The sequence below is a fragment of the Rhinolophus sinicus genome, chromosome 3 (genome assembly GCF_057876585.1).
Source record: "Rhinolophus sinicus isolate RSI-liver-muscle chromosome 3, RSI-T2T, whole genome shotgun sequence".
Lineage (NCBI taxonomy): Eukaryota > Metazoa > Chordata > Mammalia > Chiroptera > Rhinolophidae > Rhinolophus > Rhinolophus sinicus.
In genome coordinates, this window is record NC_142503.1 from 89,975,304 (window position 1) to 89,998,636 (window position 23,333).

The 23,333-nt window shown below is 42.2% G+C and overlaps 1 protein-coding gene and 1 long non-coding RNA gene across 2 annotated transcripts in view; one reads left to right on the forward strand and one right to left on the reverse strand.

Moving 5' to 3' along the window:
- Positions 1-5,630: 5,630 nt before the first annotated feature.
- LOC141570663 (uncharacterized) lies at positions 5,631-10,484 on the reverse strand. The gene is made up of 4 exons (XR_012494950.2): positions 10,351-10,484; positions 8,019-8,092; positions 5,957-6,000; positions 5,631-5,849 (listed from the first exon to the last, which is right to left on the reverse strand). It is a non-coding gene; the product is annotated as an uncharacterized LOC141570663 (long non-coding RNA).
- Positions 10,485-10,642: 158 nt separating this feature from the next.
- Positions 10,643-23,333, forward strand: part of LOC109439701 (cytochrome P450 3A12-like) — a 49,571-nt gene continuing 36,880 nt past the window's right edge. Inside the window, exons 1-5 of the mRNA XM_074328515.2 lie at positions 10,643-10,822; positions 14,399-14,492; positions 16,503-16,555; positions 19,215-19,314; positions 22,677-22,790. Of these exons, the coding sequence (XP_074184616.2) occupies positions 10,752-10,822; positions 14,399-14,492; positions 16,503-16,555; positions 19,215-19,314; positions 22,677-22,790 (432 nt within the window). The 5' untranslated portion in view covers positions 10,643-10,751. The remainder of the gene's footprint in view (positions 10,823-14,398; positions 14,493-16,502; positions 16,556-19,214; positions 19,315-22,676; positions 22,791-23,333) is intronic.

Here is a 23,333-nt window from a genome sequence, read left to right on the forward strand (position 1 = left end):
TAGTAGTATCTCATAGTTGATATGATAGAATTAAAAATATCAGTATTTCATGAAATAGACTTGTGGCCTCTAGAAACAGTTGCCTCCTAATGAAGCTTGAGAACTGTTGGCTTTTCTCCGACGTGTGGCCACGTCCAAACCAACCACGCCCTCCACCTTCACTACCAAGTTCCTGCTTTGAACCTGGCCAACTAGGGAGCACTGCCAACAGAGGTCTCCAGAGACTCTCAAATGACAGTGATAATGTTTACTTTATATAGGAAACTATTTTGTGTTTCCCACATCTGAAGCAAACAACCCCCTTAAACAAACTGGCTTCCCTCAATGGTGTTTGCATTATTTTACATGACTTGGATGGCTGCTTTGTTGGATCGGTCAGATCCTTTTTGGTCATTGTCCTCATCACTTGAGCATTTCCCAAATTTATCTCCCTGATCACTAGCTTACTAGCTGGTTACCAGCTTACTAGCTGGTTACCAGCTTAGGAGTTGCTCATTCTCTCACTTGCTACTGTTTCCTATTTGTGATTTCCAGGATACTCTCAACTCTCATTAACCTTCGTTGATTTGATTCATTCAGTCAGTTTTCCATTCATTCATCATATATGTACTAAGTGTCTGTGATGTGCCGGCCAGTGTGCTGGGCCAGGGAGACAGAATCAAGAAGATAGTTCTTGCTCTCAAGTTGGAAATCCATGTGCTGTGTACCTCATCTCCCCTAGCAGTTTCATCCCTGATTGCATGTTAGCGTGGCTTGGAGGAGAAAGTTGTTAATTTTGATAGTGTTGTTTGACTTTTAATGCTAACGTTTTTTCCTACCCTCAGATATTCTTGCGGGCCTGGGTGTCTACTATTTTTTAAAGCTCTTTATGCACATGGAATGTAATGAGAATTCTGGGCTGAGAGTCACTCCTTGTTTCTCTGTAGGTAGAATGTGTAGAATTGGGGTGCTCCCCACTACACACCTGCTGAGGCAATGGAATGGTGCTCTGGCTCCTGGAGGATGGCTAGAAATTTACCTGATGTAAAATGGGTTGGGCCCATTCCAGATGGGAGAACAGCTTGTGTGGGTACAAGGAGATGCAAACATGTCTCATTTGGGGAGCTTGAGGGAGTGGCAAATCATACCATTTGCTTAAAACATCGTGTACACTTGGGAAGTGGACCAAGAGAAGACTGAAGAACACAGCCTTGGCCAGATGGACAGGGTCTTGAGTTGGTACCCTAAGGCATTAAATTTTATCCAGGATGATAGTAGATGTTGGAAGGATTTGATAAGGGAGAAATATTAAAAGTTCTTTGTTGTTGTTTTTTTCTTTTAATTGAAGTTTATTGGGGTGAAATAGTCAACAAAACTACATTGGTTTCAAGTACACAATTTTATAATACATCATCTGTGTATTGTATTATATGTTCAGCACCCCGAGTCAGTTCTTCTTTCATCACCATATATTTGACCCTGTTTACCCTCTTCTGTATCCTCTCCCCCCTTTCCATCTGGTAACCACTAAACTATTGTCTATGTCTATGAGTTTTTGTTTCTTTATTTACTTGTCTTGTTCCTTTGCTGCCTTCAGTTTTATATCCCACATATGAGTGAAATCATATGGTTCTCGACTTTTTCTGTCTGACTTATTTCACTTAACATAGTAATTTCAAGATCTATCCACATTGTCGCAAATGGCACTATTTCATCTTTTCTTATGGCAGAGTAGTATTCCATTATGTATATCACATCTTCTTTATCTAATCATCTATCGAAGGACACTTTGGTTGCTTCCTTGACTTGGCCACCATAAATAATACTGCTATGACTATCAGAGTACATATATCTTTACAGATAAATATTTTCAGATATTTTGGGTAGATACCCAGGAGAGGGATTGTTGGGTCATATGGTAATTCTATTTTTAATTTTTTGAGGAACCTCCACACTGTTTTCCATAGTGGCTGCACCAACTTACCTTCCCACCAACAGTGTATGAGGGTTCCTTCTTCTCCACAGCCTCTCCAACACTTGTTACTATTTGTCTTGTTGATGATAACCATCCTAACAGGTGTAAGGCTGTATCTCATTGGACTATATCAAACTGAACAGCTTCTTCACAGCAAAAAAAATCCATCAACAAATAAAAAACAGGCAGCCAACCGAATGGGAGAAGATTTGTAAACAATGCCTCTGATGGGGGGCTAATATCCAAAATATATAAGGAACTCACACAACTGAACAAAAAGATAAACAATCTAATTTAAAAATGGGCAGAGGACATGAACAGAAACTTCTTCCAACAAGACATAGAAACGGCCAACAGATATATGAAAAAATCTTCAACTTCACTAGCTATTAGTGAAATGCAAATCAAAAGATCTTTGTTTTGCCAGGCTCTGTATGCTGGCCCTAGATGACACCAGCCTAAGGTCAGGCAAACACTTTAGGGCGTTTCTGTAACAATTAGGTTAGACTGTGAAGTCTTTGCCCTTATGTTGCAACATACCCTGAGATACCTATCTTTTTCTTCATCTGATGGATCCTACTTTAGTAATACCTTTCCAGGTGGTCTTCTGAAATTTACCTACCATTTCTTGATTCCTCTCTCATTTCTTGGTTTCATCTCCTTTTACTTTCTGCTTTCCTGGAAACCTAAATGATTCTGATTGCAACATGTCAGAACTGTTTGTAACAGTTCTGCTGACTGTTTCAGCTGACACCAGGAGTTCAGTGAATACACTATTTAGTAATGGGTAGAAGGATGAGCGTGTCGTTTTGGGGTCATAACCAGCTGTGCAGTATTTTTGCAACTACAGTGGAAGTGTGCTGGGAGGTGTGGAAGGAAATGTTTATACCATACGAGACTGACAATCTGCTAAGTTATTTCAGGAGGCCCAAACAAGTCTATGGCGGGTTCAATTTGGAATCACAAAATCTGGCTCCATGCTCTGGAATCGTGGTTTAGTTGCTTGGACAAGACTCTTCTCCATCCTGAGCTCCTGTTTCCACATCCGTATAGTGGGAGTTAAAATGATCTCAACACTACCTCTATCACAGGGTTGTTGTGAGGGTCGATTAATAGACACGTGAAAGAACCTCTTAAAATGTATAATGCAGTAGAAATGTTAGAGGTTAGCGTATCAGGAAAGAAACACTCTGGGACAGAGGAGAAAGTGAGCAGCCTTGAGGAGTCCTTCCTCCTCTCTCCTTTGCTGTAAAGTCTACAGAAGTGGTTCTACTTCAGTGAAAGGTGGATTTTCTGTATGGTACGATGTTTGTGTGTGTCAGAAAGGATATACCCCTGCCTCACCCCTGCCCCCCTTGATGGGCTTGTTAGGGTGTCTCAGCTTGTCTCTGTGTTGGGCTAGAGCGCTGGTGACTATTCTCTCAGAAGGCCTGCACTCTAGTGCTAGTCACCCCATGAATTCTTGAGCAAGTGGGCCTGGCTAAAGTTCAGACCTTGGGCTCTAAAGTTAGACAATCTAAATCTGACAATCTAAGTTTGTCTAAAGTTAGACAAACTAAATTAGTTATGCTAGTAATTAGTGATGAGAAGTGTATGATCACTTAACATTTCTGTGCCACAGTTGGCTCACCTTTAAAATAGGGATCATATCTCATAGGATTATTTGGGTGGATTGAATTAGTTAATGCAGCCTAGTACTCATAACAGTAAACATTATCTATCGTTTCCTGAGGTTAGGTCTTGGGGTGTGTGTGTGTGTGTTTGTGTGTGTGTGTATGTGTGTGTGTGTTTGTGTGTGTTGCCCCTTAGCTGAAGTCCTAGTTAAGAAAACACTCTAGAATTAAGAGCTCAGGACTTAAATGGGTACCTGACTTCACTCAAGTGCATCCTATTCTATCTTTGTCCTCAGGTGCTATCTGTTCCTGACTGGGCTGGGAGACCTGGGGACGGGACCCTAAATGACAAGAAGGAGAATAAAAGAGGAGGATGGAGGATTTAGAAAATCCAAGAGGTACAGAGAGTCTGAGAGAGGCTGGCAGTGAAGGGGTCTTGTGGTTTTCTAAGTCCTCCGAGGTCAGTTCTGGTCAATTTCCTTCACAGACAGGTGAGGAAACAGGCACAGGCATGCCCAAGATCACACATTTCCAATGACCAAAGTCCTGTTGATTCTGTTGTCTTCATATCTTTCAAAAGAGAAGAGAGTTTGAAGAAAGAAAGGTCAACTGTGCCAAATATTGCTGCTTCATAGCATGTGTCCTGATTAATATTCTATATTTATTTGTGTGGTGAATTGTTTAATGTCTCTAGCTGTTTTGCCTTCATGACGGCAAGGATCCTGACTCTTATATTTAGCATGGCACATGGCCCGAACACAGCAGGCACAGAATCCAATGAACACACATTGGGAGAGATGCCCACCTCCTCCAATGCCAGAGAGAATGTCCAAAGACCTGCCATGTCGCATCCAGCTCAACATGGGCAGTGAGGGAACGAGAAGGGGCGGCTTTAGGTTAAGTTTTAAGAAAGAAAGAAACAGAGACTTAATGCAGTTGAATCTCAGAGGGCCAAGGGTCTCACAGTCATGAAAGACTGGAGCGCAAAATCAGACCGACTGGTGGCTTTTATTGATTATACAAGGGAGTAAAAATTATCTTATCTCCGGTCTGTAAAACTCATCCATCATATCACAAAGGTGATGTAATCCAATTATCCCTGCCTGCAAACAGTCGGAGCAGAAAGTCCTATGATGACTTATTTAAGGTGTGTACCCTCCTGGGGATAAGTCTCTCATGATAAAACTTTATTATTGAGCTAAACAGGGAGAGCTGATATTATCGCTCTCCTAACTTCTCTCACAATCAGGTGAGAGGGAAAGCCAGTGTCAGCAGTGACTTCTTTTAAGCAGAGGGAAGGGGAGGCAATGCTCCTTCCCATATTTTCCATAGTAGCTCATTGGGGGTCCCCACACGGTTCCGCCTGTCTTAGGTTGTTCCTCACGTGAGAAATCTTACCCGTCCTTGGCTGACAAACCATCTTTTGGGGACCGGATAGAGAGACATAAGGTGTAAACATAAAGATGAAGCAAAGTCCCAAGAAGGCACAGTCTCACAGACTCTTCTTTCCTTAGGGAAAGGTACGAGGGGACAGTGCTATGATGCTGTGTGACAACACTGCCACTTTCTTCACCACTCCTCCACCAACTAAAGGCCCAGTTACCAAAACTTAGATACCAACTGGTTACAGTGAATCAGCAAGATAAAGTTTTGCCCTATAGAGAAGATGGGGAGTTGAGAGCTGAGTTACACATAATTTTGCTTTCATTTTTTGCACATTCAAGATTGTGACCTGTCTGTTTTTCACAATGGGTTTGCTGCCAGAACACAGATGTAGTGAAAAACCACTGCTAAATCTAACCCAAAATGGGAAAGGAAAAGACACACATCAACATAGTTTTCATTGGACACATAGATTCCAGAAAATCTACCATTATAGGTCATCTGATGTATAAATGTGGTGGTGGGATAGACAAAAGAACCATCAAAAATTTTGAGAAGGAGGCTGCTGAGATGGGAAAGGGCTCTTTCAAGTATGCCTGGGCCATGGGTAAACTGAAAGCTGAACGTGAGCATGGGATCACCATTGATATCTTCCTGTGGAAATTCGAGACCAGCAAGTATTACGTGACCATCACTGATGCCCCAGGACACAGAGACTTTATTAAAAACATGATTATGGACACATCTCAGGCTGACGGGGCAGCCCTGATTGTTGCTGGTGAATGTGAAACTGGTATATCCAACAATGGGCAGACCTGTGAGTATGCCTTTCTGGTTTACACGCGGGGTATGAAACAAATAATTGTTGATGTTCACGAAAGCGATTACACCGAGCCACCCTATAGCCAGAAGAGATACGAGGAAATCGTTAAGGTCAGTTACTTCAATGTAAATTCTCACACTTATAAATACTGAAGTATTTCAAAGAACCTAAAATAAGGCTTACGTAATGTTGAGTATTGTCTTGCTACAGTGAATCGTATCCAGCTTCTAGGAAAAATAAGTGATATTGGAAGTTAAAAAAAAAAGTGAAAAAAAGATTGTGACCTGTGAAATTTGAATCTAGCACATAAATCACTTCAGGGCAACATTTCCTCCTCATCCAGTGAGTAATTCTCTCTGGGTCACTGGATCTCAGAAGGGTCACCCAGAAAAGGTGCCACTTGGGCTAACATTAAAAAGGACAGAAATATCAGACTGATCATGCTCCTTGTATCACTGAGTCCCAATTACCTACCATATTGTACTGATATCTGAGCCTAATGCTTCCCTGAATGTTATTTGAGATTCAATTTGACCTTTCGCTAAGTAGACAGAGAATGCAGATAAGCCATTCTCTGTTGATGAGGACATTTTGTATCTCATACCCATTACTTTAACTAGGCTATAAAATAATTATCTGTTAATTGGTCTCTATATCAACCTGAATAATATCTGGGTCCTAATCATATTTGTACCCTAAGTATTTAGAGCAGAGTTTGAAAAGTAGGTGATGAGCACATAAGTACACAAATGAGTAGATGAGAGACAGGAGATGTGTGTGGTGTTTCTCTGACACACAGTGTATTTATTCACACATTGAGCACAACTCTTAGTATGTGAGTCTCTTTACGTTAGATGTTTCCTTCTGTGGGAGGAAGGGGCACAAAAATCATGCTTTCTATTACTTCCAATTGAGGAACAAGGCGATTTGCATTGGTTAAGACACAGTGCTGGCTACACTTTAGTCCTAATGAATGACTAGTCTATGTCTGCTGCAATAGATTTCAAACAGCCGGACCAGTCCATGAGGTGAATAGGGCCAGGGGTGGTCATATTAGGCTTCGTTGTGAAATCACTGCAGCCAAGTGTGACTTCGGAGGAAGATAAGATATTAGTTTCCACAGAGGATTTGTTTCCAAGAAGAAGAATAAAGGCTTTGTGTTTAGGTGAGTGAATTAAGTTAATAGATATAAGATGACACCTAGTTTTTCCTTGTTTGGATGTATTTTGTGTGCCTCTCTGGTTGGGAGCATAGATAGGAGATCCTACCCAACAGTACCCTTAGTATGGGATCCTAGTAATAGGGTCATGTACTGTCCCCAGTTTATAGCTGTAGAAACTGTGATTCAGTGACTGTAAGTGGCTTCCCAAAAGCTATTCATCACAACACATTACAAATAAGCTAATATGAAGGGAGACTGAAAAGTCTTGCATTTGTCTTTGTTCCTGTTGAAGTGAAGTGGAGTCCTTTCTTCTGAAGACCCATAGGCGTGCTGCTTTGGGGGTCACTGTGAGGAGCCAGAATTTTAGCCAATTGTTATTGCAGCCTTGGCTCTTCACTATTTCTCATAGTGACCCTTATCAGAGAACGACAAATGTTGACTACTGGCATTTAGAAGAAGACTTTTCAGTCTCTCTTCATATTAGCTTATTTGTAGATGCTGCTGTAATGAGTACCTTTTGGGAAGCCACTTGCAGTCACCGAGCCTCAGCTTCTACAGCTACAAACGGGGGACAGTAGCATTACCCTATATAACAGCACCCAGTGTGAACACCAAGAGGGGGAAGAAATGTGTTGGAATTCCTGGGACTTTCTATCCTACTTTTCCTAGGGATCATCTTTTAGCTTCCCCTGTCTGCCTTTTCTTGGTATTCAAGCTTGCAGCCCCTTCTTACTGACCTCTCTGTAGGGCTCCATTATCCCACACCTTGCAGAGGTAAGCCACTTTCTCAGAAACATTATGTGTCTCTCTCCCTCCACTGGGAGGCCACTCCCAAGGATGGGGACTGTATGGCTTATAGCCCACAGCCTGGCACGATATGACACACCACACTGACCCACTTGTCCTTGACATCCAAATAGGTGTATTCGCTCATTACACTTTCCAGTGGCAGCTATGGAATTTGACATGTCCTCCTGGAGAAAACCTTAACCCAAAGGTGACAAACCATGATGGTAGAAATTTCAGCTGCATGACAAGCTTCCAAGTAAATGAAAGGAAGTCGGTAAGATAGTTGGGACTTACTGCATTTACCAATGAGCCGTCCACCTACTCAGTCCAGTGTCAGGGAGCCCTGGGGACTTTCAGGCCAGAGGGACCTAAAGAATTGACGACAGATGAGTATCACTTTCTGCAGAAGGGCTGAAAGTGAGAAAGGATGAAGAGAGAAGGAAGTGCACAAACACAATTTAAGTGTCTCCTCTTTCTTTGTGTATTAAGGAACTTTGAGGTTTTTTTGTGACATAATCCACAGGGTCTCAGTCCAAGCAGACACAGAACGTGCATCTGAGTGATGATAATGAGCCTGTGGAAATTCCAGATGCTCAGGCCTCACATTTCTCCCATCAGGAATGTGGCAGAGGCAGAGGGGCGGCGGGGGTCTGGAGGGTGTCACAGGTGACACTGATTGCTGCTACAGGCCTTTCCTTACCAGCTCCTCAGTGCCCAGTAAAAAAGCCCCCACAGGTCTGAAAGCAGGAAGCCACCTCTGCTATGACCCCTTTGCACCAGAAAAAATCTCATGTCATCTTTCTGGAGTCCTGTATACTGTGTGTACTACCCGTAGTGACATTTGCCATGTCAGCTGTGGCTTAGGTGATCGGGGTCCACTTGGCCATCCAGGCTGCTGTTCTCCTCTTCACACCCATTGTTCTCGGACTTGTGGTCTTTCCAGAGAGAGGGAGCCACTCTTTTGTCATGAACCTGTCTGTTTTTCTACTGTAGGACCCTCTGAGGGGCAGGAAAGGAAGCAGCATGAATTGATAAGCTTGGTGTAGACATCACCCTCTTGACCACGTGCTGCCGCTCCTTCAGGGGCCCCTTGACAATGAAATCCTAATGCATCGGCCGGAACTTGAAGTGATGGTGGCTGAGGCACAACCAGGCCTTCTTGTTGTGGTAACAGTCTAGGAAGATGGTGTAGTCACCAAAGAGCCATAAGGAAAGAATGCACAGGGCACACAGTAGCCTCACCTCTACCAAATCAACTCCACTGCTCTGTATAAAGTGCTCTTCTAGGGACTAGAAACATAATGGTAATTAATACCCAGACTGTGCCCTTGACAAGCTCTCAATCTGTTAAAGGAACTTGGTGGGAAGACCAATAATGGTGCTGGAGGGTAGAAAGGACAAGAGAAGACTTATGTACAGAGAACAGAAGTTGTCCAGAGGAGGAAGTGATTTTACCTGTTCAAGGAGTTTGGTTAAGAAAAGATTCTATTTTTTCTGTCTGACTTATTTCACTTAGGATGATAATCTCAAGATCCATCCATGTTGCCTCAAATGGCACTATTGCTCTCCATTATGTATGTGGACCATGTCTTCTTTATCTAATCATCTACTGAAAGATATTTTGGCTATTTTTATGTCTTGGCCACCATGAATAATGCTGCAATGAAGACAGGAGTACATATATCTTTATGGATAAATGTTTTCAAATTTTTTGGGTAGATACCCAGAACCAGGATTGCTGGGTCATGTGGTAATTCCGTTCTCAATTTTTTTGATGAACCTCCATACTGTTTTCCATAGTGGTTGTACCAATTTATAATCGCACCAGTAGTATATATAAGGGTTTGTTTTTCTCCACAACCTCTTCATCACTTGTTATTACTTGTCCTGTTGATAATAGCCATTCTAACAGGTGTGAGGTGCCATCTCATTGTGGTTTTGATTTGCATTTCTCTAATAGCTGATGAGACAGAAAATATCAAAAACCCTATGACTTCACTCATATGTGGGATATAAAACTGAAAGCAAGAAACAAGACAAAAAAACAAAAACTCATAGATGCAGACAACAGTTTAGTGGTTACCAGAGGGTAAGGGGAGAGTGGGGGTGGTAGAAGAGGTTAATATATGGTGAAGGAAGGAGAACTGTCTCTGGGTGGTGAACACATAATGCAACATATAAATGATGTATATAGAAATGTACACATGAAGCTTATCTAATTTTACTAAGCAATGTCACCCCAATAAACCTTATTTTAAAAAGAAAGGGGGTGGCCACTTGGCTCAGTTGGTTAGAGTACAGTGCTCATAACACCAATTTGGCCAATTTGACTCCCACATGGGCCAGTGAGCTGTGCCCTCCACAACTAGATTGAAAACAATGACTCCACAACTAGATTGAAAACAACTATTTGTCTTGGAGCTGATGGGTCCTAGAAAAATACACTGTTCCCCAATATTCCCCAATAAAAATTAAAAAAGAAAAAAGAAAAAGAAAAAGAAAGAAAGACTTTAACAGAGAAGGTTCTGTCTGACCTGAGTTTTGAAGGATGAGTAGGAGCCTTCTAGGGGGCACACAGACAATGCTTGGCAGAGGACACTGCATGGGTAAAGATTTGTAGACCTACCTTGTTTGAAGAAATTCAAGTATTTTTTAGAGCAGGCAGCCATGGAGTCAAGGGCAGGTTAGAAATTTCAGGGCAGTGGCTTTACTTGAGTTTCCGTAACTTTTGGGCTTGCTGATAAGACTGAGTTGTTTATTGATTTCCCACAGAACATGAACTCAGGGGTGGTCAAAGTAGAATATCCATGATGCTTTGCCAACTTTCAAGGTGGAGAGGGCGGGTGCAGCACAGATGGCCTTTCTACTGGCTGCAGCTCAAGCCCCACCCCCTTTTCCAGCACATAAACATCCAGTCTCACTGAATATCTACTGAGGAAGGGAAGCTCCGCACGCACAGGCTGGCAAAGACTAGCACACACTGCTGAAAGGGAGCCTCAGAGTAGAGGATCTTAGAAAAAAACGGCCATGTACCTGATCCCAAGCTTTTCCACAGAGACCTGGCTTCTCCTGGCTACCAGCCTGGTGCTCCTCTATCTGTGAGTAACTGTCCAAATATGTGTCCTCTGTAACCTTGGACTTGGGGAGCTAAGCAGGCCCCCCTTCCCCTTATCTGTTTTGAAGAGCAAACATTTAATAAAGGGGTAGCTGCATACATATTGGGCACACAAACACAAAAGGGGTTATTCTTGATTTTACTCTAATCTGTTGAAGGAGTATCACCCCGCGAACCCCCAACTCCTAATTTCTATAACACAGAAGGTTTAGTGACGTTATTTGCTCCTGGGGATGATCTTTTGATTGACTGCCAGTTTGGATGGAGCTACACTAATCAACCAGAATTCAGCAGACACAGATAAAATCACCTGGCCTCTGTGCAGTGGGCTCCTCACTCCTTTCCCAGCTTGGGGATCCTGGAGGCAGAAGGAAGTGAACAGGGCTTGTGTCCCATTACATTGACTTTCCGAGTTCTGTGTCTACTGTAGGAGATGTGTAGGGGGATTAGCGCTTGAGTAACTAGGTTGTTTCCTGCTCCCCGCCCTCCCACTGCCTGGCATCATTTATGCAAAGTACCAGAGCGCAGCCCACACTTCGTGGGGGTTGCAGACTACCCCACCATTCTCTTCACACTGGCTCTTCCCTCTTTTCTGTGTCCCTTCCCTGGCTCTCCCCTCCTAGGATTCATTCCCCCATTATGTAATAGGCAGAACTAACTATCCTTAAATGAGAAATCTTTACAGCAGTACAAACTTGGCAGAAATCTTGAAATCATATTCTTTTCTTTCACCTTTTCCTTCCTGGTTTGGGGAGGGTCATCATCAAAATAGCGATTTATGTTCCCGCAATATAAAATCTGCTAACAGAGTGTAAAGCCACAAACCTACAAACCAATTGGAATTTAAATACCTTTTTTCCCCTTGAAGTTACAACACAGGAGGATGAATCAAATCACCTCGCAGAGGAATTCCGTTCAAGGGTGGGATTCTGGGCATCATGGAGCAGGTTGGGAGAGGAGTTATTTTTCATGTATGGGTAGAGAAGGCCCCCTTCATTTCCCATTTTCACTTTCATGCAGAGTAGGAAATCATGATGACATGAGTATAGAAAATATAAACTTTGTTTCAGTCTTTGAATGAAATGTTATGACGACAGGGTATTGTGGCAACATAGTTTGCATCTGATCACATTTTAAAATTATTGATAATGTTTAATTTTATTCTATTTAATACTAGATTATTTTACTGAGATAAAACTATTCCCAGCATGTTCTTTCTGAAGGATAAAATAGGGCTGTTGATTCAGGATCTGTGGCTACAAAGTTGTATAAATAAACTTACCCTTCTAGAATAATGTCAGGAAATGAGTCTAGTGTACAAAATATACTTCTATGATACAGATTGTGTATGTGTTTTTAAATATACCTGCCCAGCTGGTTATTTTAATCTCACAGTGCAGGTGATTAAACAAGATTGTGAGCCACTGATGGTAAAAGAGAAGGACATCCAGGCAGCATCTGGATGAAGTGGGAGAATATTTCCCCCAGGTATTCCAGTTCCTGGCCCACAGGGGGTCAATCTCATCTGCTTGAAGCGTGGGGTCAGAGACACCACCTAAATCATATTATGTGACAGTATCCTCTACTGTCACCAGTGGATACACAGCACTCTACACTTCAGTAACACTGGTACAGCCAAGGGTTGGTGGCTATAGAGAGTATCCTCTTATGCCCACACAGTGTAAATGCAATAGAAATGATTGGCTTTATGTTAGCCCCTTCATTTGTACCAAAGCAGTATTACTCTACCAAAAAGAGGGAAGCTGGAAAGAATAGTGCCCCCAGCCCACCCTCTGCCTTGATATGGAACCATGTAAGTTTAAACATTAGATCTTCCCTTGGGATCAATGTTGCTGACACTTTCATTCAATTGCTTCGCCTCACTTGAGAGTTTATGTAACATGTTGAAAGTTCAGAAGCAGAAACTGGTTTAATTGATTTGCCATGGTTGTCATGGTAAAGGAAGGAACTAGGATAGCAGGAACCAAGAGTACCTGGTTTTGACAGTCAGGCCTCACATTTCTACCAACTTTCTGTAGGAAGGATCTAAACACCCAGCTGTACTGGGCCGTACTGCCTCCATTGTGTCCTTCAGCACAAGTCGTTTCATGGGATTTGGGGGGTTTATTTAATCACATATTATAAGATTACCTAAATTTGTACAGAATTTTAGGAACCCATACTTTCTTAAAGGGTAACCACAAAAAGAAGAGGACACAATTCAACTCTCTGGAACATTTTATATTACTAATCTTATGTTTTATAACACGTCTTTTGCTATCAACAGGAAGGTACCCTGTTTGCAAGGCCATCTATCCTTCAGCTGAAAGCGTTTGTAGAGTACGTAGGACCATTATACAGAGCCTGCTTTTCAGCCATAATTCCCTAATTTGCCTCTATGGGCTTCGTCTTGTAGGCCTAGAAGCTTCATGGTTGAAATGGTTGCCAACGGCCTCTTTCCTCAGCCTCTCTTCCTCCTCCCCTCTGACCTCCTTCAGTAACCCTGGAGTGGGAAGGCTTGCAAGGATCCAGAGCCCCCAGCTGTGGGACTCCACATATGACACATGAAGATCAATTTCAGGCAGGCCTGCCGGAGGAAGCACCAGCCTTAATGGGATTTTGAGATAGTTGACACACAGAGCCAATAAACCAACTGCGTGGTGACTGGCCATCATGACAAACGGCGTGAGCCTGGCACTGCTTAGCAGGTGACCATCACAGGCTGGAGCCTGGCACGCTTAGCAGGTGACCATCACAGGCTGGAGGACCAGATGCCACCAGGGGAAGAATGGTCTGGAAATGCATTATTTAGTCATTGGTTCCTTTATACAGCTTCATTCAGGGCACATGTGGGACAATCACTCTTCTCTAGAGCACACGGCACCAAATTTCCTGAGAACATGGACTTGGGTGTAGCTGAAAGGCTACGAGGACAATGGAAGCCTTGAGCCCAGTTTCATGCTATAGAGATAAGAACACTGTGGCTAGTCAAGGCCTCCCTGTGATGATATATTTAAGAAGATCCAGATCCTAAAGCAGGGTCAGGGGCTAGAGGGAAGGCAAAGCATAAAGTCACAGAGCAAACTGTAAGAACTCTATCTCTGTGGGCTCTCACTAACCCTCAGTCATTGACGGATGCAGTTATGCAAAATCTCATCATCGGAGCAGAAAAACCTTCTTCCTTTTTCTGCCTAGAATTAGAATCGCCAAAATCATAGATGTGTCCTCTTACTAAATAGACGTGAGTGAATTTTCTGGAAGAATTCCAGCCTGAGCCTCTCAGGAGCACTCCAATCTGGAAACATTTATCAATCATTCACTCTAGGATTGGGGCCCTGAAGTCTTCAGCTCCTGTTAGCTGATCACCATTAGTTTTTGTGACTCTCCCAGTGGAAGTGAGACAGGAGATGACGAGTGAATGGAATTATTGCTGTTGGAATTGCTTTATTACTTATTACCTACATGTTACCTCCCTAGCTTGACTGTTCGAGTTTCCAGTCAGAGACTTGCCATCCCAGCACCTATTCCATAATCCCTTGCTTTCTCTTTTTCTTTATAGATATGGGACCTCTACACATGGACTTTTTAAGAAGCTGGGAATTCCTGGGCCGAAACCTCTGCCTTTTTTTGGAACTGTTCTGGGTTACCGTAAGGTGAGTGGTGTTTGGGCTCCCTCTTTCTCTCTTTTATTTTAGAGTATCACCTTTGTGTATATTCTTTTTTTTTTTTTATTAGTTTCAGGTGGACAAAACATTGTAATAGTTAGACATTTACATCCCTCACGATGCTAACCCCCCGTCCCCCAATCTACTACCCCTCTGACATCTTGTATTGCGGTTACAATTCCATTGACTCTGTCCCAGCTGAGTTCCATAGTCAAAGTGCCCTCCCCATGAGGATGTTCTGAGATTTCACACTTTCCGGAAAGGGTGTTATATGCCCTACCCATCAACAGGCCAGGTTTACCTCAGGCCCTGTTGTCAGTTGTAAGGATTCTGGGGTTTTGCCTCAGTCAGACAGCATCCCGCTCTGGCTGGTTCAGCACAGGACTTGCTGTTCCAGCTTGTGAGCATTGTGAGAAGCATTTTCTTGCAGCCAGGTGAAGATTCCCAGAAAGGCATAATCGTACTTAGTATTAGGTGAAAAGCATGAAGGAGGTGAGTGGCACTGCCTCATTACGGGTATACGCTAGAGTCAGACTTCCTGCTCGTAGCATAAGCTCCTGGTAGCTCTTGCTTCCATCCTCCTGGAGAGCTTGGAAACTTCAGTGTATTTGGCAGCCCCAGTGTTCACCATCGGGGAATCTGCGTACCTGCATTTTCTAAGAACTGCTAAATGCCTGTAGTTATATCCATGGCCCCTACTCACGCTTTGCGCGCCTTGATGACGTTGGGGGACAAGAGAGATGGAACAAGAGCTTTCTGCTTTACTTCTCTGCCCTCAGAGGAGGCATCTATGGGTGAGTCTGAGCAGGTATAACTGAGGGGTTTTTGTAAGCAAGAGAGAATTACTTATACAAAATCACAAGGAAGGAGATTATTTGACAAAATAATGAAGAATTGAATTTAACTGAATGGAATATACTAGTTGACACATGGACTGTGGATTTGGTGCGGCCTTTGTGATATATCCTGCCCTTATGCTTCACCCAGGGTGTGGCCCCTGGACAAAAGGTTACCAGCTCACATCCTCAGGCCAGAAGGCAGAGCCTTGCATGCAGGCTGCTCTCTGCCAGATTTCCTTTCCCAGAGACCAGAGGCTTGTTTCTCAGATCCTAATTCTCCCAACTGAGGTCTTCAGTGTTTCCATTAGTCTAAAAACTTCCCATAGTTTTTACCTCTGAAAAAGCAATAATTTCCTTTCCACCTTGCCTGGATCAACTCCGTATAGATGTACCCCTAGACCCATATTTCTGGGACTTTCTTTTGCATAATTAAAACATCTAATATCACAGCCAAAACTTACCAATTAGAAGATTTGTTTTTTAAGTGACAGAAGTAAAAACTCAGAACAAGTGTGTTGATTTGCTCAGGCCTGGTGGAATGGTGCCATCTCCCCAGCTTTTCCCTGTTGAGCTGGAAAACCAGAAAGCAAATTCACTTCGTCATTCATTCATTCCCTCAGTCAGTTTCTCACTCAACAAATGTGTCTCAGATTTATTAAAGCTGCTGGAGTAAAAGGGGTCACTGGTGTGTCAGACTTCCTAATTCTTCTGGAATTCTAGAGAGGGCTCATGAGAAAAATGAAAATAATGCTTAACCAGGAGATCAAAGAGTGCGCAGGCCACTCTTACTTTCCCTCAGCTTCAGTTCTCAGTGTTCATGGAGGTAATAATTCTGGGGTTTAGGAGATTTTAGAGGCAACACATGCACAACAAAAACCTTTAGAAAGACAAGGAGTTAGGTAATATCGTAGACAAGGAAGGGTAAGTCATTCAGTATCTGTACTAGTCACAGAAGTTTCAAGAGTGATTTTAAATTCTCCATTTCAAATATCTCTTTTATTTTCTCTCCATATCCCAAGACACCCCTGAGTAAGAGCTTCCCTCTACCTGCCAGTGAAAGACAGTAAGCCTGATTTCATGAGCTTTGAGTTAGTCTCGTCCCAATTAGAGGTAGGTTTCAGTACATTTAGATTAATAATCTAATTTTGTTTCTCTGCAGGGTTTATGGGATTTTGACAAGAAATGTTTTAAAAAGTATGGAAGTATGTGGGGGTGAGTATACTGGAACCTTCCATTGCATAGACTTGCTGATATAATGAGACCCCACCCCCACCCCATGGTGTTGAAGACAGTCTCAGCCTATAGTGTTATTGTACAGCTTTTGGAGGCTTGTTCTACCAGGGATCCGCTATGTCACCAGGTGTCCAGGGCTACATTCTGAACCAGCTGGACAGGTGCAGGTTATCACTAGTCGCCAGATTTGATGGCTTGGGGACTCCTGACATCTCTCTCTGTCCAGTGTTTAATCATTCTCCCCTTCTTTATTTTTCCTTCCTTAGGTCACCTTTAATTGGATAAAATGCATTATTTCAAAGTTTTTTAATATATGCTCATAAATGCATGTCTGGAGCATTTCCCACATGATTCACTATTAATTAAAAATCCAAATATTTTGAAATAAAATTTGGATTTATTATGTCATTTTAAAAAAGCGCTGTGGGTATAGGTACACACAATGGAAAATTATTTCTGCTCAATGTTTTTTACTCTCTGGGCAAGTATGGAGTTTGGAATTTTAAATGAATTTAAGGCCAAGACTTTTCAATAGAAGTTTAGATTATACAAGTATTGCTTTATCTACCCTATTCTCCCACTTTGAGGAGATGTAGTTTATTTCCAAACCACCCTTTTCCTTGTGGGCTGATGGACTTGAGGATTGTATGGAGTGGCCTCGGCCAGTTCCAGCAGCTGTTCCTCTTCGGAGCTGCTGGAGGTGTGGTGAGAGCAGCAGAAGAGGTGTAACGTGGTGCTTGCATGCTAGAAACAAGTGGGAGAAGGCTTTATCTCTCCGTACTGGTCATCTTCTCTCAAGTCGACAGAAACCATACAGTTCTACTGAGTTTGCGTGGCCCAGAAAGTCTGCGTGATGGAGTAGAATGAACGCACAGCACTGGATCACCACTGGTCCAGCTCAAACTGCCCCTTCCAACATTTACTACTTGTGTTCTCTGGGTGGAGTCTCTTGTGAGCTCTAAGGCTGGTATGAGATCACGGATATAAAGGGTGACCGAAAACCACTGTCTCTCCACCCAGGTGTTTTTGTAAAAACATGATGGGGAAGGGGACTTATCCAAGAAATATAATCAATTTGATTGACCCAAGTGCCACCACAATCACGTATATCACTGCTTCAACACTGAATGTATTCAACACCCACGTAAGCCATCTGAATTTTAGAACTTTTTTTTTTTTTGGAAATGGGCTGCATTAAGGGCAGTGGTTCTCATCCATTTTTACATGTGATCACAAAAGCATTTGAAATTCCTCCATGATGTCAAAGAAAGAATAGGTGAGTCTTGTGGAAAGTTTTCCATTTTGTTCTAGCTAATGCAACTGATTTATTGTAAACAATAAAATGCCAGAGGATGGTGTCATTAAAGTTATAGCAAACCAGTCAGGAGATCAGGCAAATCAGAATGTATCACACAGAAAGAGTCCACTTTGAGTGGTACATCTGTCAAAAGTGGGCTTGCCATGCTGCTAGCAGATGTCACCCACATGGAGCTAAAGACCCCGTTAGACCCACATATAGAGTAAATATAAGCAATGTAAAGAAGATATGTTTAAATTAATTGTACATGCTCCTCTGTATTTTTTTATGCTCTTTGTCTTTTTGTTTTAAAATTTTCTAATCTTAGTCCTAACCAGGACTCAACTTTAATAGTTAAAATAATATTTCCTTAAAGAAATTGTAAGCTACTAAACAAATTTTGGAAAATAGGGTAAAGAAATCATTCATATTCCTACTAGATCTTTTTGAGCATTTCAAGTCTTTTTCGTTTACAGACACATTTTTACATATTTGTGATCAGTATATCTGTACTTTTCGTGTAATATAACGTCATACGCATTTTTCCTGTTTTGATGTATCTTCAAAAGTATATTTTTAAATGACTGAGTGGGTGGACTCTCTGTTCCCAGATAATTTACTTTCCTTCAACTGTTTACTAACCTAACTTCTTTTTTGATTAATAAAATAATTAACACTCCCTTACTATGTTCCATTCACTGTTCTAAGTGCTTTAGATATATTAACTCACATGTTTAATAACGTACTTCTTTGTGTGTAATAAGCCAATAAAATAATCACACTCTCATTTGTTGCTATTGGGTATATAAGTTGGATATAATTTCTAAAGCGTGCAATATGGTAATATCTATTAAGATGACAAATGTATATACTCTTTGATTCAAGAGTAACATTTCTGAGACTTCATTATTCAAATATACTTGCACACAAGCAAAATAATGTGAGTAGAAGGTTAATCATTGTCTCATTGTTTGCTGAGTTGGGGGTGGAATCTAAATGTTCATCAGTAGCTAATTATGCTGCAGTAAATTTATACAAAGAAATGTTCTGCAGCTCAAAATAATGAGAAAATTCTCTGTGCTGATAAAGATTTCTAAAATACAAATTTAAAAAAGCAAGATAAAAATAAATATTTCAAACTTACAAAAAATTATACAGATGGTATAGAAAATGCCCATGTGCACACCACCTGAACTTAAGAAATGTGCTAATATTATTTCTAATCATGATCTGTAGGAATATGGATTACGTAACATCAAAGGAAAGTCTGGACTTCCAAGTGTGGCTGTGTCTGCAGATATTGGTTTGTTAAATTTAATCAACTCTGTTTTCCCAACACAGGTTCTATGATGGTCGACAGCCTGTGTTGGCTATCACAGATCCAGACATGATCAAAACAGTACTGGTGAAAGAATGTTATTCTGTGTTCACAAACCGGCGGGTAGGCATGCATTCTTTTTTTAATTTAAAATCTATTTATTTGTTTATTAAATTTTAATTTTGAAGTAATAATGGATAAACAGAAAGTTGCCTAAAAATCCAGGAAGCTCCCCGCCCTTCGCCGGAACCAGTTGGGCTGCGAATCCCTGCTGCGGTCCATCGCTCCCATACCAACAAACATTCTGTTCTTCCGATCTGACACTGCTAGTGTTCCGCTTCTAGCACAGGGCAGGTGGGGGTGGGGCGAGCTCTGGGAGGGTAGGAGGGAGCGGCTAGTCTCAGTGCCTAAGGCTTCCGTTCTCTGCTCAGCAGTGAGGGCTTAAACCACTGTTTTCAACCTTCTTCCCTCAGTCTTTTCTCCGAGGTCTCTGCCGTGAGCGTTGGGTTCAGCTCTGTTATATGCTGCCCCCTCAGCCCTGTGGGCCACAAGCGGAGCCCTAGCAGTCCGAGTTCTTCCCTGTCCCACAGCTGCGGTAGTTCCGGGATGCAGCGAGCTTGGAGCACTGAGCTAGGTCTGCATCCTGCATCCTGGGGTTCTGTCTCCACACTTCTCCCTTTCCTCCCCCCCCCCATGCGATTCGCCCACCTTTAGGTGAATTCAGTAGTGGGCCTCTTCGTCTTGCCTGTCTGCTGTGCAGGGAGTCCTTTGTGGGTTGTTGTTGTTCGATTAGTTGTAAATTCCAGGGTAGCTTTACAGAGGCTCACCTCACGCCGCCATTTTGATGACCTGAGTCCACTGTTTCTTGTTCTGCGTGATTGACTCTGCTCTTGCAGCTCTCTGTAGCATTTATTTATTTCAGCCATTGTAGTCTTCAGCTTCATGTGTTCTCTTTGTAATTATTTATGTTTCATATCTCTTTGTGGTACTTCTCATTTTGTTTTTGTAATTTTTCTACTTTGTTAAATTTTTTTAAATTAAATTTATTGAGGTAACATTGGTTAATACCCATGCACAGATACCATTGCAACAATCACGAACAATCAGGGATAATGACACAAAATGATCTTGTTAAAATTTTTTCTCTGTGTTTCTTGTACTTCTCTGGGTTTTTTTGCAAAAATTATTTTGAATCCCCTGTCAGACAATTTGTGATTTCTGTTTCTTTGAGGTCAGTTACTACAAGTTTATTGTGTTTCGTTGGTGGTGTCATCTTTTGCTGATTCTTCATGATCCCTGTAGTCTTGAAATAGTGTCTGTTCATTTGAAGAAGCAATCACCTTTCCAGACTTTATGAACTAACTTCAGAATAGAAAGACCTTTACTTTTGGGTTGGGACATACTGGAGTGTGCTATGGCCCAAAGTCTAGTGGTGTATGTTGCTATTGTGGGGAGTAGGGTGGCTCCAGGTTAGTGAAGCATTGTTGACCTATGCTGCTGGGGTTCACCACATCACCAACTGCATGATCCTTGGCAGCAAGAGCTGTTGAGTGTCCACGGTAGCAAAAAAGTGTCTTAAGCAGCATCAACAGCTCTAGCAGTGAGGGACTTAGTCAGACAGCCAAAGTTGGTGGTATGCAAATGCTTATCAGTGGGGGCTGACTGCAGGAACATGTCCAAAGGTAACGGCCAGGGCTATTGGCAGGGGCTGGGGCTAAATGTGAGCAGGGAGGTAGAATGCTCAGGCTGTCAGTGTGCACTCACATGACTGCAGGGGAGAGATGCAGGGGCGAGATGCAGGTGCATGCACAGCAGTGGGGACTGGTGACTGGTGTTGAGGCTGACAGTGTCTAGGTGTGCAGCTGCAAGGATTAGCTGTGGACGCATGTGGCAGTTTAGTCAACTGACAGGAGTCAGGGTTATCTCTAGGCACCTGAACAGCTGCAGGGGACTAGGCTGGAGTTATGCACATGCCCAGCCACATATACCAGTGCTGGTTGCTGGTGCAGATCCTGGGGCTCAGGGTGGAGGCACTACTTGGGGTAGCTCTGGTGAGGATGGAGTGTGATAGGGCAGGTCTCAGTCTGTTGCAGTGTGCAAATGTGAAAACCTGTGTGGTAATCAGCAGCAAAACCTGCAGGGTGTTCACAACAGCTGTGCTGGCTGTTGCTTTCTTCAGCAGAAAAGTCTGTCAGGGTCTTCTGTGGAGCAAGAGAAATAAAAGCACAGTGAATCCTGTCACAAGCTGATCCTGGCAGTACTTTCTCTTCTTCTTTGTTCTTAGCTGCCTCTAGACTGCTCATCTATGCCGATATATTGGGCATAGTGAAATCAAAGCTGGTCATTTGTGCAGTGCTGTGAAAGCCTGGGGGAAATTATGACTCACCCTGTTCTTTTCTCAACAAGGCAAAGTCTCTCAGGCTGGGGCGTTCCCTCTTGGAACTGAGCTGTGCTGTCTGGAGGATGAGATGATGCAGGCAAAGTGAAACCATTCTCCCTATTTATTTTGCGCAGTTATTCTTGCTTTTTTTGCTCCACTGTGTTGTTCAAGCTTCTTAAGTGAACTTCTGCTCTCTCCTCAACTTATTTTTGTTTCTGGACAGGGGCCTAATTGTTGCTTTTTGTGGGCCACAAAGGCTAGAATCTCCTCCACCGCAATCTTGGCGGTGTTATTCCAGGTTTTCATCGTTAAGTGTGATGTTAGCTGTAGGTATTTTTGTAGGTGCTATTTATCAAGTTGAGGAAGTTCTCTTCATAGTTCTTGTGTGTTTTTTTTTAATCATGAATAGATATTGGAAATATTCATTTTAAAACATAATATAGTGTTAGAAATTGGAAGAGTCTTAAGCAGGTTGGTTAGATAGGCCAGTCCCAAGCTGATAAATAGAATTACTTCTTTCTTTTACTTCTATATCTGGTGGAAATATGTAAGAGAAAAGGATTTCCATGTAATTGTATTATTTTATTTTCAGAATAGCAATAGATTCCTTATCGTTTAAGTGTTACCTACTGTTTTATTTTTAAAAATCACCATATTAAGACCTCCCTTTTTCAAGTTGCTCATGCTGTAGACCTAAGCAAAGCTAGAACTGGTCTGAAGCAACAATGAGTTTGCCTAGGCTATCTGGCTATCTGTCAACTCAGCCCTTTCTATTCTACTCAGCCCTGATGGGTGTACTATATCTTATTCGTACCTATTCTCCCTGGAAGAGTAGTTTCCCTAACTCATGTGTTATTTGGACTGAGAAAGAGATCGGAATACAAATGCTGAATACCATATTAGGTGGCTAAATGTCTCCTCCACCCTTACAGGAAGCTAAACATTTGGTATAAATATATATTGAGTCTCTAGTGTTGGGTCTGCTACTTGGTAGACAGCCACTAAATATTTGTTGAATAACTGATGCCCATTTAACAAATTGTCCACAACTGTTGAGACCTCCAAAACTTATGTAGGGCAAAATGTCTTTTGCTTTTGCCTCTAGTTTTTGGGTCCAGTTGGATTTATGAAAAGTGCCATCTCTCTGTCTGAGGATGAAGACTGGAAAAGAATGCGAGCATTGCTGTCTCCAACATTCACCAGTGGAAAGCTCAAAGAGGTAAGAAAATAGAGGACTTTTAATTAGAAACTTAAAGAGTGCATCTGGGGACAGGTAGAAAATAAGGTAGATTCTTTCCAAGGAGTAGCCTGCCAAATTTGAGCTTCCTAAATATAGTCCTGAAAGTGACATTGTAAGATTCATTATAGGAGTTCCGGTCAGGATAGTGGAGTACTGAGAAGGTAAACATTGTGCTTGGTCCTCTCATGACCACATCAAATTTACAACTAAACTACAGAATAACCACCATTGAGAATCAACTGGAGTCTAGCTGAACAGATGTCCCGTACGAGGTGTGATCAAAACATATCGCAAATATGAAATTAAAAACATATATTACATTAAACAACACATTGTCATTAATCCCCCTCAAAATACTCCCCCTTGCTTTGAACACATTTATCCCATTGTTCTTGCTATTTTTTGAAGCAGCTCTGGAAGTCCTCCTTCATGAGTGTCTTTACTTCATTCTCCATGATGACAAGGCTCCATGTCACTCATCGCTTCTGGGTGGAAATTTCTGTCAAATAAAAACATTACAGT